This window comes from Puma concolor, chromosome C2 (assembly GCF_028749965.1).
Source record: "Puma concolor isolate L17-30 chromosome C2, mPumCon1.1.hap2, whole genome shotgun sequence".
Lineage (NCBI taxonomy): Eukaryota > Metazoa > Chordata > Mammalia > Carnivora > Felidae > Puma > Puma concolor.
This window is the reverse complement of record NC_141675.1, coordinates 9871668-9889077: the sequence shown is the minus strand read 5'-3', so window position 1 is coordinate 9889077 and position 17410 is coordinate 9871668. Positions and strand designations below refer to the sequence as shown.

At 44.4% G+C, this 17410-nt stretch overlaps 1 protein-coding gene across 2 annotated transcripts; it reads left to right on the top strand.

Annotated features, from left to right (window-relative positions):
• Nucleotides 1–1044: 1044 nt before the first annotated feature.
• On the top strand, nt 1045–16744 carry LYZL4 (lysozyme like 4). 2 transcript variants are annotated; one of them, XM_025913970.2, is made up of 5 exons: nt 1045–1121; nt 5452–5644; nt 5757–5906; nt 9689–9767; nt 16491–16744. In XM_025913970.2, exons 2-5 carry the CDS (start codon nt 5506–5508, stop codon nt 16558–16560), a joined length of 438 nt encoding a protein of 145 aa, XP_025769755.1. In that variant the 5' UTR covers nt 1045–1121; nt 5452–5505; the 3' UTR covers nt 16561–16744. The 2 variants fall into 2 exon arrangements, with proteins under 2 accessions (XP_025769755.1, XP_086576360.1); XM_086720234.1 differs by lacking the exon at nt 1045–1121 and adding an exon at nt 1128–1275.
• Nucleotides 16745–17410: the final 666 nt, after the last annotated feature.

Below are 17410 nucleotides of genomic sequence, written 5' to 3'. Positions count from 1 at the left end.
CTTCAGTGTTTTCAAAAGGCTAGCATTATCCTCAATCATTTCAGCATGTTTTGACTCTTTGGAGCTAGAAGGGATTTTTAAGATAACCCAATCTGGTGTCCTTATCTCACAAATGAGGTTGCCCAGCTTCCAGAGAGGATGTCCTTGACCATGACCCCATAGTGAGTAGATGAGCAAAATAATGGCTTCTCCCACTGCTCCCTACTAGAAGGCAGTTTTGTGCAGGCCTGGAAGAATGCTATGATAGGCAGAATAATGGTCCTCCAAAGATATCCACTCCCTTACACCTGAAACCTCTGAACATGTTAATTACATGGCAAGGACTTTACAGATGTGATTAAGGTAAAGAACCCTGAGATGTGTAGATTATCTTGGATGTCTGGGTGAGCCAGTCTAATCACATGAGTCTTTATAAGTAAGAGAAGAGGGAGAAAGGTGAGTCAGAGGGACAGCTGGGTGGTTCAGTTGGTTAAGCATCAGACTTTGGCTCAGGTCATGATCTTGTGGTTCACGGGTTTGAGCCCTGCATCGGGCTCTATGCTGACACCTCAGAGCCTGGAACCTGCTTCAGATTCTCTGTCCCCGCCCCGCCCCTTCCCTGCTTGCCCTCTTGTTCTCCTCTCTCTCTCAAAAATAAATAAACATTAAAAAAAATTAAAAGAAATGTGAGTCAGAGATACAACAACATAAGAAGAGGAAGGAAGGAGTCAAAGCATGAGAGGGTTTTGACCCATCATTGCTGGTTTTGAAGATAGGGGAAGGGAGGTAAAGTCAAGGCATGCAGATGGCCCCTAGAAGCTGGGAATGGCCCTCAGCTGACAGCCAGCAAGGAAACGGGGTCTTGGTCCTACAGCTACAAGGATCTTTATTCTGCCAACAACCTGAATGAGCAATGGAATGGGTTCTCCTCTATAGAACTTTAAGATAATAAATTTGTATAGCTTAAGCTGCTAAGTTTGACGTAGCTTGGTACAGCAACAATAGAAAACTAATACACCGTGTTGGTGACAGACCCCTCCCTGCTTCAGAATATTCTGGTGCATAGCTACTGATGTCATAGAAAAGATTCTAGAAGAGCACACTATGGAGAAGCACTTGGGTTTAGAAGCTCTTGGGTGGAGGTAAGCGGGTTATCAAGGAAGTGGAATCTGAAAAGCCCAGGGAACCGAGTGCAGGTAGAGCAACTTTTCTGCAATAAAGGTCAAAGCTGCCACAGTGGCTGCTTCTTCCCTCCCGTGAGAAGGCACCAAGGCCTGCAGAAGGACTGGTGAACTGGTAAGCTGGTATAGGATGGGTAGGAACCAGGACAGTTATGATGACACCCAGGTGCAAGAGACACTCAGAAAATCCACTTATTGCTTTTACGATGACAATTCTGTTGGGAAGGGTTGGCATTCATTCATTCATTCATTCAACAGAGATTCAGAGCACCTACTATATACTAGGCTCTGTTCTAAGTTCTTTTTTTTAATATATGAAATTTATTGTCAAATTGGTTTCCATACAACACCTAGTGCTCATCCCAACAGGTGCCCTCCTCAATGCCCATCACCCACTTTCCCCTCCCTCCCACCCCCCATCAACTGTCAGTTTACTCTCAGTTTTTAAGAGTCTCTCATGGTTTGGTTCCCTCCCTCTCTAACTCCCTCCCCCCCACCCCTCTGGGGATAAAGCAGAGAACAAAACAGACCAGGTTTCTGCATTTCTGGTGCTTACTCTCTGGTATGAGAGATAGAGGAGCAAATAAATGAACAAGGTAATTTCTGAAATTGACTTATGTTATGAAGAAAATAGAAATGATTTTCTGTGATGGAGCAGTGATCAGAGGAGATATTGAGATCATTTTTGAGCTGAGACCATGACCACAAAGAGCAGGCTCTGTGGTGGTTGGGGGAGTCCTGTTCCAGCCAGAAGAAACAGCAGACGAAGGGGTTAGTTGGTTAAGTGTCTGACTCTTGATTTTGGCTCCGGCCATGATCTTGTGATTTGTGGGATTGGGACCTGCGGTGGGCTCTGTGCTTGTCTGCTTGGAATTCTCTCTCTCTCTCTCTCTCTCTCTCTCTCTCTGCCCTTCTCCTGCTCTCTTAAAATAAATAAACTTAAAAAAAAAAAAAACAGCAGATGCAAAGAACCCGTGGTGGGAATGAGATTGGCATGTTTAAGGAAAAGAGATATGCAAGGTGAGTGTGGTGGGGAGAGAGGTGTGAAATCAGACTAGAGAGGTACTCAGGGGCTAGAGCAGGAAGGGTCTTGTTGGCAGGGTTGAGGAGTTGGGATTTCAGTTAAAGTGCCAGGGGAACCCACAGGAGGTGAGTGATGTGACTGGATATATGTTTTAAAAAAAATTTTTTAACGTTTATTCAGTTTTGAGAGAGAGAGTGTGAATGGGGGAAGGGCAGAGAGAGAGAGGGAGACACAGAATTCGTAGCAGAATTCAGGCTCTGGGCTGTCAGCACAGAGCCCGACGTGCGGCCTGAACTTATGAACTGTGAGATCATGACCTGAGCTGAAGCCAGACCCTTAACCAACTGAGCCACCCAAGTGCCCCTGGATATATGTTTTTTTTTTTTTCTTCAACGTTTTTTTATTTATTTTTGGGACAGAGAGAGACAGAGCATGAACGGGGGAGGGGCAGAGAGAGAGGGAGACACAGAATCGGAAACAGGCTCCAGGCTCCGAGCCATCAGCCCAGAGCCTGACGCGGGGCTCGAACTCACGGACCGTGAGATCGTGACCTGGCTGAAGTCGGACGCTTAACCGACTGCGCCACCCAGGCGCCCCTGGATATATGTTTTTAAAGAGGACTTTCTAGCTGTTGTGTGGATAATAGGGATAGGGGCACAGGAGAGGATTGTAGGGTTTCAGAGTATATCTAGGAACCTCTATAGAAGTCAGAGTTGATGGTGATTTCTGAACTGCCATGAGGCAGAGGAGATGGTGGGAGGTGGATAGGCTTTGGTAGAACAGGAGACGGGACTCCCAGTGAATTCACTGCAAGGGAAGAAGGAAGGAGGGAGGACTAAGTACGCCTTTTATGAGTCTGTCTGGGAGACGGATATCCTTTGCTGAAAATATCCTTTGCTCTGCTGGAAAATGTAAGCATGGACTTCTCTTCCAATATGCATTGGAATTTGGTTATTAAGCTAAGGGCAAGGAGTATGACCACAGTTCAGAAAGACAGGTGTCTTCTGGGGATTGAATACTTTGCATATTTAACTCTTTCACCTTTTAAATCAACACAATTAGGTAAGCATTATTTTTTATCATTATTTAGATGAGGTACAGAGAGGCTGAGTAACTGTCTTCCATTATTCCTGGGATTCCTAAAATCCCAGCTATTACAGGGTAAAGTCAGAATATGAACCCAGGCAATCTGATTCCCAAGTCTGAGCACTTTAAATGCCAGGCCCTCCTCAATAGGGTATGTCGTGTAATAGTGATGTCTGTAACTAATCATGTGAGTTGAGAGTTTAAACAAATGTTTAAAAGTGAAATTCTTCTAATTCAGGACTATACTCGTTAATTTCTAACTTTTTCCCAAGTTAGACATTTGCGTCATTAGTTCTCGACAGAGGACAGTTTTGTCCACCAGGAGACGTTTGGCAGTGTGTGCAGACATTTTTTGTTTGTCACAACTGAAGGGGAGGAGCTTCTGGCACCTGGAGACAGGTGTGCTCCCAAATAAACTCCAATGCATAGACCAGCCCCCAGGAAGAAGGATTTTCCAGCCCAAGTGCCAAGGTCAAGAACCCCTTGTGCCAGTAAATGTAGGTTGGAGAACAGGCACACACCTGTGAATGATAACAAACAGGTGGATGCAATTAGTTGCCTAATTAACATATATTTACGCAGTGTTGGGGCTGTAGGGCATGCCAGGTAGAAGTTATGTTGTAATTTCCAATTGCACATTCTAGTCTGAGGGATAGGACATAGCACAGAACAGGACAATCACCTGCTAGGTTCTGGAGGTGATTCTGAAGGCAGTAGGGGCTTAGAGGGGGAACGTTTATGCAGGATTGCATCAGGCTTCAAGGAGGTGGCACCTGTAGTGGACACCTGAAGATGGAGAAATGTTTGGGTGGGGAAAGGCATGGTAGGGCCCTGTGGATTGGGAAGAGCCATGCATGGAGATGCTAAGGAAAGGGGCATGGGCAGTGGGGAGTGGGGTAGGGAGGTGCAGAGAACAGAGAAGGAGCAACATGGGAATTCAGAGTTGACTGAATGATTCCTCCTGATGGAGGCAGGGCAGGGTAAGGCCAGATTATGGAGGACTTAGAAAGCCAAGGGTGGGTTTGCTCTGATAAGGACTAGGGAACTAGAAGCATTCCAAGAGTAACATTTTGTATATGCTTTGGGGACATTCGTCACTCATGTTAGAAACCACCACCTTGGGGTGCTTGGGTGACTGCCAGCTAAGCGGCCTCCGACTCTTGAGTTTGGCTCAGATCACGATCTCTCAGTTTGTGGGTTCGAGCCTCTGGTTGGGCTTCCTGATGACAATGCGGAGCCTGCTTGAGATTTAATCTCTCTCCTTTTCTCTCTCTCTCTCAAAATAAATAAATAAATTTAGGGAAAGAACACCATCTAGAAGAGTTGGGAGGGGTGGAGACCAAGAGGCTGGGTTACCATTCAGCTTGCAGTGATGAGGGGGGTTTAGGTGAAGGTACAGAAGGAGGCTCAGGGAATGGTGATCGGTTGGGGGGGTGGTGGTTAAGGTTTGGTGATGAGGTGGGTCAGGGGATAATGATGAGGGTGCTTTAGGGGATGGTGATGAGGGGGTTTAGGTGGTGACAACAGAAATGGAGAAGGAGAAACTCAGGAGTCAATTCTCTGAGCACCCCACACATGACCCCCGTTCTCACAGATGAGAAAGCACAGGCATTGTGAGGCTCAGGGACTTGTCTGCTTTTGTCAGTGATGACACCCCTGCTATGTGGCAGGTCTGGGCTGGACCGGGGTTTGTCTCCTTGTGTGGACAGCTGGAGAAAAGCTCAGCAGAGTTTGATTTGTAGACAGTCTGGGGACAAACTGTGGAAAGGGTGAGACCACAACTCTGAATATATTCTAGGATAAAATGCAGTGGTGTAAATAATTCAACGTAATAATAATGCTTGAGTAGTGGGACCACATTGAAGTTTTTCCTTCTCTTCCTGTTTTCTAACTTGTACCTAATGAACAAGTTCTACTTGCATAATAAAGGGGAAGAGAGGATTTGATGCCTTTGGGTTTTGCTGGAGGGAAAGAATGTGAGGGTGTGACCTTCACAAGACCAATTTCCTTAGGAAATAGGGCGTCAAGCAGAGGAGGAGAGGCAGGGTTTCGGGCGTCCCGGATTTGCAGTGACACAAAGCAGAGGATTAGGGTGGGAAGAAGTATCATGGTTAAGCCAGGGGAGACTCCCCTTTATCTGAACACACTGAATCGCAGACCCCCACCCTTCTTTTCCTTTAGAGAAACCAGGCTCACCTGGCCACTATTGCCCTGAACTGCCAGGAACCTGAGAAGATGAAGGCATCCATGGTTCTTTCCCTCCTTGGCTACCTAGTGGTTCCAAGTGGCGCTGCTATCATGGGGCGCTGCGTGGTGGCTAAGAAGCTCAAGGATGGAGGCCTGGATCATTTCGAGGGCTACAGCCTTGCAAACTGTGAGTACGTCCCTCTAAGCCCCTTCTCTCCTCACCTCCTTTTCCTCTGGCCTCTGCCCAGGCATCCCCAATTCGCCTTCCCCCTAGCCACCCACCTCCTGTTCCATCTTAGGGGTGTGCCTGGCTTATTTTGAGAGCAAGTTCAACCCCACGGCGGTCTACGAGAACCTCCAACGTGACTACACTGGCTACGGCCTCTTTCAGATCCCCAACCGTGACTGGTGCGACACGGGCAAGAACCGCTGCCACATGTCCTGCTCTGGTAGGTCACCTCCCTCCATTCCACACCGGGGCACTGGGGGCTGCAGCACAGAGCTCCCGAGGCCTGCCTTCAGGGTGGCCAGAGTTTGCAGGCTTGGAGCAGGGAGGAGGCGGGGCTGGTAGGGGCGGGGCCTGGGAGGCTGAGTGCGGTGAAAGGGCTGCGGAGAGAGGCGGCTGGGCTGTCCAGAGAGGAATGGAGATGCCTATCCGGATAGGCAGAGAAGGTGTCAGAATGTTGAGAGGAGGCGGGGGAGAGGCTTCGAGCATCAGAGCCTCTGGGCCTGAAGGGTTGGAGCAGAGGGCTCTGTGGGGGCTTCATTTTGCCCACACCTGGGCACAACACTCTACTTCAAGGGGAATGGTTGCTGCCACTTGGACAGGCAGAAGTGGTCGCTGGGAGGATACAGGAGTAGGCTCTTACAAAGGGAGCTTTGCTGCCGCTCTCAGGGGTTCCAAGTACCTGTAGTCAAGAGGTTGCACTTGCCCAGGGTTCCATCATCCTAGCACTTACTGAGGACCCACTAAGTGCCAGGTCTACTGGAGTTGCCATTCTAATGTTGGCAAACTGCCAGGTACTCCAGTAAGCTCTTCATGGATATGAATTCGTCTAATATTCTCAAAGGCACCCATGACATGGGCATCATTATTATCCCCATTCTATAAATGGGAAAACTGAGGTCCAGAGAGGGTTAGTGGCCCAAAGCCACACAGCTGGTAGGTGGTATCGTTGAGAGGCAAACCCAAGCAGTGTGACTCCTGAGTCAGGACTAAACCAATAGGGTGCAGCACCAGGCCAGAGCTCTCTCTGAAACTTGAGGCTGTTATTCTGCCTTAGGAGGGTCTAAGAGCCCAGCATTGTTAGGGTCTCCCTAATGAGCAAACCTCCTTCCCCCATGATGAATGAGAAACGTTCTAGAACCTGTAGCTGCTGAGCTGGGTCTTTAGGAGACAGAGTGGGGAGGTCATGGTAAAGACTTCTTATATGGGCCAGGAGAAACCTGCTTGGTGTTGGGCCCCATGCTTGGCCTTGGGACTCCAAAGAGAAGTAAGACAGTTCCCAGATTCAAGATGACACAGAATTGCAAAGTAGGAGGGAAAGGTGCAGAAAACACACAGGAACCCAGTGGGATTCCCAGCCACTCCCATTACAAAGTGACTTACATGAGCTTGTGCAATTCACTTCCTAGAGCTTCCTCATCTGTGAAGTGGGGATAACATTAACTACTTCTTAAGGTTGCTGTGAACATTCAGTGGGATAATGTATGTAAAACACTGTGCAGGGCCCAAAATCACAGTGATCAAAGTCTAGGGGAAATCTACACATTAAGAACATAATTACTGTGATAGATCATTCAGTGTCATCCTAAGCTTCCTGGTAGCCAAGACAAGAAGAGAAACCCAATAGGCCCATGATTTATATCTGATAAGAAGATTGATTGATTGATTGCCAAAATCTGACCAGAGAAACAACTAATTATCTGTAATAGAGGTGGTACTGAGTGCTGTGATGAAAATATGGTGGAGTCGATATCTTTGAAAAACCCTCCCACTAGATAAAATGTAAAAAATTAAATCTGGAATGCCTGGCTGACTCAGTTGATAGAGCATGTGACTCTTGATCTCAGGGTGGTGAGTTCAAGCTCCTTATTGGGCATGGAACCTACTTAAAAAAGAAATATCTTCTATAGTACCTGGCTGGCCTGGCAAGAAAGGAAAATCCCTAAAGGCTAAAATGAGGAGCAAGAATCCAGACAGATAAAGGAAGATTGAAGCTGATGGTGACCCAGGGGCATCAGCTGATTCCCTGTGGCCTAAGGCAAAGGTTTGAGGTCACCGTGTAGATGGGGCCTGAGCAAAGCAAGGAGGTACATTGGAGACACATTGAGAGCAGCACTGTCAGCTAGAAGAGATGAGCTAGAATATCCTGAAAGCAACGACATTCTAAAAAGAGGGGGAAACAGTCTCCTTGGGAATTTGTAACCACAAGCCAGCAGGTCTTCCTTGAGCCACAAGGAAGCAAGGCACCATCAAGAGCTACTAGGCCCTGTGCTAAGTCCTGGGAGCAGTTCAGGGAATTATATCCTGTCCTTGTCCAGCAGGGTGAGGAGCAGAGATAATCTTGGCTCCACCTCTTACTATTTATGTGAGCTGAGCCTTAGTTATCTTATCTGTAAATTGGTAATAAGAGGACCTACCTCCCAGGGCTTTTGTTGAGTTTTTAATGTGCAATAGTGTACATTAAGAGCTAAGCACGGCGTCTGGTATACTGCCTGGTGTGTGTGATGAATACAACTTCATTCAAAGAATTTACAAAGCAGCTGGGGTTTAGGACGCGCGCACACACACACATGTGTGTGTAAGCATGCATGCACATGTGTACCTATGTATGCACGTAGGTATGTATACACATATGTATGGATTTAACAGGTAAGTGCTGCATCAAAGTGGCATTTTATTCAGAAGCGGGAAGAGGGCGCAGTGAGCTTGGTTGGTGGTCAGTGGCAGACTTTTAAGGGCCATCCTGTTTAGTTGAGCTGATCCAGATTGGGAGATGAGCATGAATAAAGTCCAGGAAGAGGAACTGTGTATGATTACCTTGCTGTGGGTATCAGGGGTAGAGCACCCACTTTCAGGGTGGGCACTAGCTTTGTCTCCTGCCCCTTGGTAGGTCTCTAATGGTGGGGCCATGGAGGAAGGCAATGGAAGGGTAAGGTTGTGGAAGTGGAAAGGTATGTTGGGGCAAAGTTGGACTCTGCCAAGGACGTGGAGTTTTGTTTTACAGGCAACCAGGGGGCACCGAAGTACTGTTTTTTTTTTTTTTTAATTTTTTTTTTTTTAACGTTTATTTATATTGAGACAGAGAGAGACAGAGCATGAACGGGGGAGGGGCAGAGAGAGAGGGAGACACAGAACCAGAAGCAGGCTCCAGGCTCTGAGCCATCAGCCCAGAGCCCGACGCGGGGCTCGAACTCACGGAACGTGAGATCGTGACCTGAGCTGAAGTCGGACGCTTAACCGACTGAGCCACCCAGGCGCCCCTGAAGTACTGTTTTAAGGAAAAGCGATCAGACTGGATTAGGGAAAGGAGGAGGCAAAGTGTAGTCAAGAAGGAAGGTATTGCAGTAACCCAGGTGGGAGGTCTTGGCTTCCACATTCAAAGGAGAGAATGGGGTGATGAATGCCTAGTCATGTTGGTTCCCCAGAGGCACCTCTAGGCCATCTCACATGCTGTTTCTTCTGCCTGGAACAGTTTTCCTTCTGTGATCCTTCCACCCCTTTTCCTTACCTACTCTTTTAGATGTCACGTGGCCCAATAACCCCTCCCTGACCCTGAAAGTCTGAATGGGGTGCCCCCACTCATCAGCTCCCATGTCAAGCTGCATTCCCCCATCCTGCCAGGTATCTTTGGTATTATACTTATCTCTGATCTTTATCTCCCTCTATCAGACTGCAGACTCTAGGAGGACAGGGACAGATTTATTGTGTTCACCATTTTGTGTCCACTGCTTCTTAGATTGCTTAGCACAGCATATTCACTATACATAAATATTTTTAATGAAAATATTATGATAAGAATTACAAGAAAAAAATCAATAGATTTAGTAAAAGAGGACCACATGCTACTACCTCCTAGGGTTGTCTTGAGAAAAATCTAGGGATAGATTTATCCTTGGAATCATATGGAAGCCTCTCTAAACATGAGTACCCTGTAGCTTCCCTGACATCACTCTGACTTAGCTGCCAAGTTGTGGAGTCGTATTTTTCCACTGTTTTTTTCCACAGCTTTACTGAATCCAGATTTGAAGAAGACAATTGAATGTGTTAAGAAAATCGTAAAAGATAAGGAAGGGTTGGGAGCATGGTAAGTGGTACATTTTCTAATAGTCTGTATTAATGACCATCACCCATTATATTTTTTATTAAAAAATTTTTGTTAAGTTTATTTATTTATTTGAGAGGAGCAGAGAGAGAGAGAAGAGACAGAGAATCCCAAGCAGGCTCCATGCTGGCAGCATGGAGCCCAACGCGAGGCTTGAATCCATGAAAACATGAGACCATGACCTAAGTCGAAACCAAGAGTTGGATGCTCAAGCCACTGAGCCACCCAGGCGCCCCCACCAATTATCTTTAATCCTAATCTTGGCCTAATCTTGGTCTCTGCATATCTGTAGTCTCAAACTAGTGGGATCCTACTCCCCAAGATAAGCGGTAGAACACCACTGAGTTCTGCAACCCCAAGCTCTAAGGAGGAAGGACATAATTATCAGACAAATTGCCTTAAGTTGAATGTATTTTTTTCTTTCTCAAATCTTGTTTAGAGTTATACAGGAGGCTAGGGTGAGCATCCTTGAAATAAATCTCTGTTTATATCTCTGATTATTTCTTTCATCTAAATTCTTGTAAGGTTCTTAATGTTGTAAAATGACTCTCCAGCAAATTTGTACCAATATCAGTATTAAGAGCTTGGTAAGATGCCTATTTAGTGAACTCTGATCAAGTATAAAATCTTTGCCATTTGAAAGATATATAATAATTTTATCTTCTTTTGCATTTTATGATATCCCATTAGGGGTGTTTTCCCATTATGTTTGTTACATATTTATATTCTTTTGTGATTTTTCCCCTGCCCCTCTCCTTTGCTTATTTTTAAAATTCAGATCATATTTGTTTGAAATAACTCTTTATATATTAGGTGTTGTATTAGATGTATTAATGGATAGTTATATATTTGTTACCAAAAATCACTGCAACTCTGATTTCTTCTATAACCATGTATTTGCTTAGTAAAGACTTCCAAAATTTATAAGTGGTTGGGCCTGTATTTGACTTCTTTCACTCAATATTTGTTCATATTATTGTGTATAGTTCTAATTTGTTTTCGTTGCTATATAGTATTCCATTATATGGATGGATATATCAGTTTATATATCCATTATTCCATTGGTGGGCATTGGAATAGTTTTCATTTTTTTAGTGCTGCCATGAACAGTCTATACTTTTCTTTTGGTGAATGTATAAATGGATTTCCATTGATTATACCAAGGAATAAAATTGTTAGTCATAGATATGCATATTTTCAGATTTGGTATATTCTGCCAAACAGTTTTCTAGAGGGATTCAATTTACACTGTCACCAGCTGTTGTAGGTTTTGGTGGCTCCAAGTTATTATCAGTGCTTGATATTTTTTAGGTTTTTCTTGTGACTGTGTAGTAGTATTGCATTGGGTTTTACCTTGTGTTTCCTTGTCAACTAATGAGATTGAGCACTTTTTCAAATTTTATTGGCCATTTAGATATCCTTTTATGTGAAGTACCTGTTCAATAGTTTTGTCAGTTTTTCTATTACATTTGTCTTTTTTCTTATTAATTCATTGGGAATTATTTATATGCCCTGGGTAAAATTTTCTGTTGGATACAAGTATTACAAACATCTTTCATTTTGTCAGTTACCTTTTCACTTTCTTAAAAAAGTCTTGATAAAATGAAATTCTTAGTCTTAATGCAGTCTGATTTATTATTAATTTTCTTTTATGGTTATTTTTGTGTTTTTTTAGAGGAATATTTGCCTATTCCTAGGTCATGAGGATAGTCTTCTTAATTTTTTTTCTAAAAAACTTTATTTAACCTCTCACATTTGACTCTCAATACATTTTGCTTTCTTTTTCTTGCTTTATTGCATTGGCTAGAAACTCCAGTAAATGTTGAGTAAAAGTGATGATAGTGGCATCCTTGTCTTATTCCCAATTTCACAGGTAAGACATTGGATATTTTATCATTAACTGTTTTATTTTCTTTAAAATTTCTGAGATAGTCTTAATCAGATTGAGTGTTCTTTTCCATCTTTTCCATTTCTAGTTTGTTAAAGGTTTTTAAAATCATGAATGGGTGTTGAATTTTGTTTATTACACTTTTAGTATCTTTGAAGTTCTGTGTTAGCCTATCCATCTTTTTTTTTTTTTTTAAGCTCTTGCCTTTTTCATCTCTCTTCTCTTCCATGGCTTTCTCCAGAGCTTGTGCCTGGTGACATCTTATTGAAGACATCAGTTATATAAATTTACTTCTGGATTCTGTAGTATATTATTCTCAGAGGAATGTTCCTCCTAATTTCATGATGAGCTCCCTTTTCTTCTACTACTATTTTCCCATAAGTACCATGTTAGTTTCTTTTTTTCTTTGAATAAGGACAGATTTTCCCTCTTATTCAGTATTTGCCACATAGACAGGTCATGTGGCTTTTTCTTGTTTCTGCTGTTACTTGGCTAATGGTTATAGAACAGTGTGTAAGTCTCCTGGCCCAGTTTCCAACCTGGAGATTTTCCTGATATGTGTGTCTAATTCTCTCTCCTAGTCTGAGTCGGTGGAGTACGTAAAAACCCTCCATTCCCAGCATGCACCTCCACCACCTCCACCGATACCATTTATTATGGAGGGCCTATGCTATCCACTAGACACTGTCTCACCACCAATTTCCACCTTCTTTTGCCTTTTCCACCTTCTCTCTGTCCCGTATTTCATAATTGATGTCCTGATTGATTTGGGGCATTATAGTCACCCATTAGATCTAGAAACAATGTAAATATTTTTTCAGTGCCAGATTGTGCATCTTAATATTTTTTGCTATTAGGGTTTATCTTGTAATTGATGTGTCCTCCCAAATTTTAACAAAAGTTGTTAATAAATCATTAACATATCTTACAATAGAGGAAATCCTTTAATGATAGCTACAATTTTTTTTCCTTTGCCGGTATGTAGGCTTTGCATGTCTATATGAACATCACAATCCTTGTGCAGTGAGTATTCTTATTCCTTGTGAAATGAGGAAACGGGGGCACCGAGAGGTACAAGTTACCCATGGCCACAGTGGTGGAACTAATTCTAGATCTGTGCAATTCCAAGCCTCAGCTTTTACCAGTCTGCTCAAAGAGTAGATGGTTGGCCCAGGAAATCTGTGCTCTGGTCATGTGGAAGGCAACCAAAGGACTCTCTCTGCACGGTTCTTCTGTGGGGGCAGGGTTTTGAGCAGTCAGTGAGTGAGGAGGGGCAGAACTGTAGGCGGACCCATCTTACCAGCGGAAGTCTTGAGTAGTGTTTCTTATAGTGACCTCAGGGCCCTATAGGCAGTGAGACCTTGTTCAGAATCTGGCAACAGAACGTGTGTCAGTCTCAGAGGTCAGCTTTTCATTGTTGCTTTTTTGTCATTTTCTGTGCCTTTTGGTGCTAACTTCAGTCAGAGATTTTTGTCTGTTTTACTTGCCTCCAGCATCTGGCTCTGTGCCTGGCATATTATAAGTCTTCCCTAAATGTTTGTTGGAAGATCAAGTCCGCATTTGGGCTGTTACCTAGAAGCCATTAAAATTTTTAGAAATTTATTATTTATCATTTCTCAAAATAAAAATAAGACATATGTGTTTTAAAATGAAAATCAAAAAATAAACATCTTGCTCTTATCAGCAGCCTCCTGAGGGTCACCACTGTTAATATGTCTTGTAAATCAGAGAAAAATGTGTAAATATTGAGAATAAGAAAAATATCTTAAAACACACATGAAATCCCAACATGCACACTGACCTGCACCTAACTTTTTTTTCACTTATTAAAGAGCTTGCAAATCTTGGCATAGTGCTACCTAGAATATCTGCCCTCTGGATGCTGCAGGTAATTATCTGCCAGTCCCTTACTGATGAACAGGTAGATTGTTTCCATTTGCTAGGACCACTAGGTGCATTTAAATGTTGGTAGAGAGGGGAGCCTGGGTGGCTCAGTCAGTTAAGCATCTGACTTTTCATTTTGTCTCAGAGGGTCATGATCTTGTGGTTCATGAGTTTGAGTCCCACATTGGGCTCTGTGCTGACAGTGCATGGAGCCTGCGTGGGATTCTCTCCCTCTCCCTCTCTCTTTGCCCCTTCAGCTCTCTCTCTCTGTCTTTCTCTCTCTCTCTCAAAATAAATAAATAAACTTCAAAAGAAATAAACGTTGGTAGAGAGATTGCTAAATTGGCATTCAGAGAGGGAGCACCCCCAGATACACTGCGTGAGAAGGCCTGTTCCCTCAGTTCATTGACCTAGAGCAATAAAATTTGTGTAGTTTTTGGAAATTGACACTTATAAAATGATGCCATTCTATTTTGCCTGGCATTTTTAAACAAAGAAGCTGAGTATCTTTTCGTGTATTTGTTGGCCATTTTTCTCTGAACTGGTTACTCATATTCTTAGCCTGTTCTTTCTTTTGAGATGATAATGTTTTCTTTCGTTTTTATTGATTTTATATGTCTCTTTTATAAATTAGGGTTATTAGAACTTCGTTCATGATATCTATGTGAACTATTTGTTTCAGGTTTGCGATTTGTATTTTGACTTCATTTATGGTGTATTCATCATATAGGAGTTTTACATTTTCACAGAACCAAATCCCTCAATATTTTGTTTTGTGGCTCCTGAATTTATACAAAACTGTACTCCAGGTTTGTAAAGAAATCAAGCCATGTTTTCTTCTATATTAGAACAGTGCTGGGCGCCTGGGTGGCTCAGTCAGTTAAGCGTCTGACTTCAGCTCAGGTCATGATCTCATGGTTTGTTGATTTGAGCCCCTCATTGGGCTCTCTGTTTTCAACACAGAGCCTGGAGCCTGCTTCATATCTCTGTCCCTGACTCTCTCTGCCTCTCCCCCGCTTTCTCTCTCTCTCAAAAATAAATAATTTTTAAAAAATGTTAAAAATAAAATGATATATAGAACAGTGCCTGGTACAAAATAAGCCCTATATTAAGTTTTTATTAATATTAGAAAATAAAATTTTCATGGTTTTATGTTTTTATACTTAATTTTTGGTCTTCTTGGAATTTATTTTAGTGAGGTAGGGATCCAGCTTTATATTCTTCAAATGGTTAGTCAGTGTTCTCAATACTACTTATTCATTAATCCCTTTTCCTCACTAATTTAATAGACTGTATTTAAAAATTTTTTTTTCAACATTTTTTATTTATTTTTGGGACAGAGAGAGACAGAGCATGAACGGGGGAGGGGCAGAGAGAGAGGGAGACACAGAATCGGAAACAGGCTCCGGGCTCCGAGCCATCAGCCCAGAGCCCGACGCGGGGCTCGAACTCACGGACCGCGAGATCATGACCTGAGCCGAAGTCGGCCGCTCAACTGACCGAGCCACCCAGGCGCCCCCGGTCTTCCTTTTTTTTTTTTTCAAATTTTTTTTCAACGTTTTTATTTATTTTTGGGACAGAGAGAGACAGAGCATGAACGGGGGAGGGGCAGAGAGAGAGGGAGACACAGAATCGGAAACAGGCTCCAGGCTCTGAGCAGTCAGCCCAGAGCCCGACGCGGGGCTCGAACTCCCGGACCGCGAGATCGTGACCTGGCTGACGTCGGACGCTTAACCGACTGCGCCACCCAGGCGCCCCATAGACTGTATTTTAAAGTGGGAGTCCCCTTAATGTGTCTTCCAAGTGTTTAAAGCATCTTTCATACTGTCTTTATTCTCCCAGTTAATTAGAAGCATGGCTGGCCCTCTAGGGCAAGCACTAATGAGCTAAAGTCATCATTATTGTATAGCACTTAGTAGAGATATGCTGGGCCAGGCTGAGTAAGGCCTTCCCACTTGCTCAGGACTCCAGCAAAGTGAGCTCTTATTAAAGTAATAAGCAGCCATGTCTTTTCAAAGCTCAGATCAAGCAGCTTTGCAGGGTTGAGGCAGACAGGAAGGGAGAAGACCGAGGGCCTGCATGCCCATGGGATTCCCTTCTGCAGTGCCTGCCCTGGGCTATGTAGAGCCTTGCAATTTCTGAAAATACGTATGTGTGTGTTCCTCCCGAGGCTTTATAGTTGTGGGGGGCAGGGGCTCACAGCCCTTTCTTTAACTGTGGAACCCCTACCCTGGAAAATTCATGGAGGCCTGCCTGGCTGAGGGATGGCCTAACAAAACAGGGTTTCTAATGGTCTGCATCTGGTCTGGTGATCCCTACAACTTCCAGGTTGGGAGCAGAGGACCTGGGGTCTGGGTACTGGCATGGGGGCTGGGAATAGAGGGATCACCTTTCAGGAGAAAAGTTTTGAAAAACTCAGTCTAGCTGGCCTAGGACCAGCTAGAAGGGAGTCTGAGGAGCTGGGTTGAGGGTTGAGGAGCTGAAAGGGAGTTTGAAAGGTGAGGGGGGAAACACGTGCATGGAAAGGTGAAAGAGGCCCTGGCTCAAGGTCAAGGGTTCCCATTTCAGATCAAGGACTCGCCCTCTGACCCTGGGCAAGTCACAGAACTCCTCTGATGCTCACTTCAGAGAAGTCAAGGATACTTCTCTTGTAGGCTGGGGGAGGGGCTTCCCGCTCAGGGTGTGGGACTTACGGAAAGAAGTGGAGGGCAGCGTGAGTCCGCTGCGGGCGCAGGCGGCACGAGCATTTGTGCCAGGATGCACCGGAGTTAGCAAGACGGTCAGACTCGAGAGGCACAATGGCCGTAGGAAATGTGCCTGCAGAGGCCAGGCTGGGCTGTAAGTGGGCCAGCAGGGGGTTGTTGGACCTGCAGATCCTGAGCTCGGACACTGGGGAGTCCCTGCCTGTACACTCCACGCTTTCCTTTCTGCAGGCCCTCCTGGTCCCTGAACTGCCAGTACTCAGACACTCTGGAACGGTGGTTGGATGGATGCAGGCTGTAGCCGCAGGGGCGGCCCTGACGCCATTCTCTGGTGGTACCTTCCAAATGAAGATGCTTTGCTGTTTGCTGCCTTCACGCAATCCTGTTGATTATCTCTCAGCTTGACAGCTCCATCAGATGGAAAAGGACGAAAGTTTGCTTCCTCCAGGGATGCGGGATGTAGAATAAACCAGCTGCTTACTCAACCTGGACCAAAGGTCTGCGCTTGTATTATTATCCTGTGATTGCTACTCGGATAACCATTATTTACCGTCATCATGATTTATTATTATTTAATCTTAGATGGAGGACTTAGAGGAAGGAAACTATCTGGAAAACAAGGTGTGTCCATGAATGTCAATATTAAATAGGGAAGGGAAGAAAAGATACAGGAGAAGAAAAGAGGGGTCAAGGGCAAGCAGGGCCACCAATCCCAACCCGTGTCCACATTGGGACCCCAGGTGGAAGTGACACTACAAAATCCTCCTTGTACTTCTGTGGAGAGAATCAAGTGACAGTTGCCCTTTCTTATAAAAAGTTCAAGTGTTTTTTTAAATTTTAATTTTTTTAATGCTTATTTATTTTTGAGACAGAGACAGAGGGTGAGTGGGGGAGGGGCAGAGAGAGGGAGACACAGAATCAGAAGCAGGCTCCAGGCTGTCACCACAGAGCCTAATGCAGGGCTGGAACCCACAAACTCTGAGATCATGACCTGAGCTGAAGTCGGACGCTTAACCAACTGGGCCACCCAGGCGCCCCTAAAAAGTTAAGTTTTAGAAAAAATTATCAGAAACACATACTCTCATTAGAGAAACTGGAAAAAAATACAGAAATATATATATTCTCCTGTGATCTTAGCTCCCAAAGGCAAT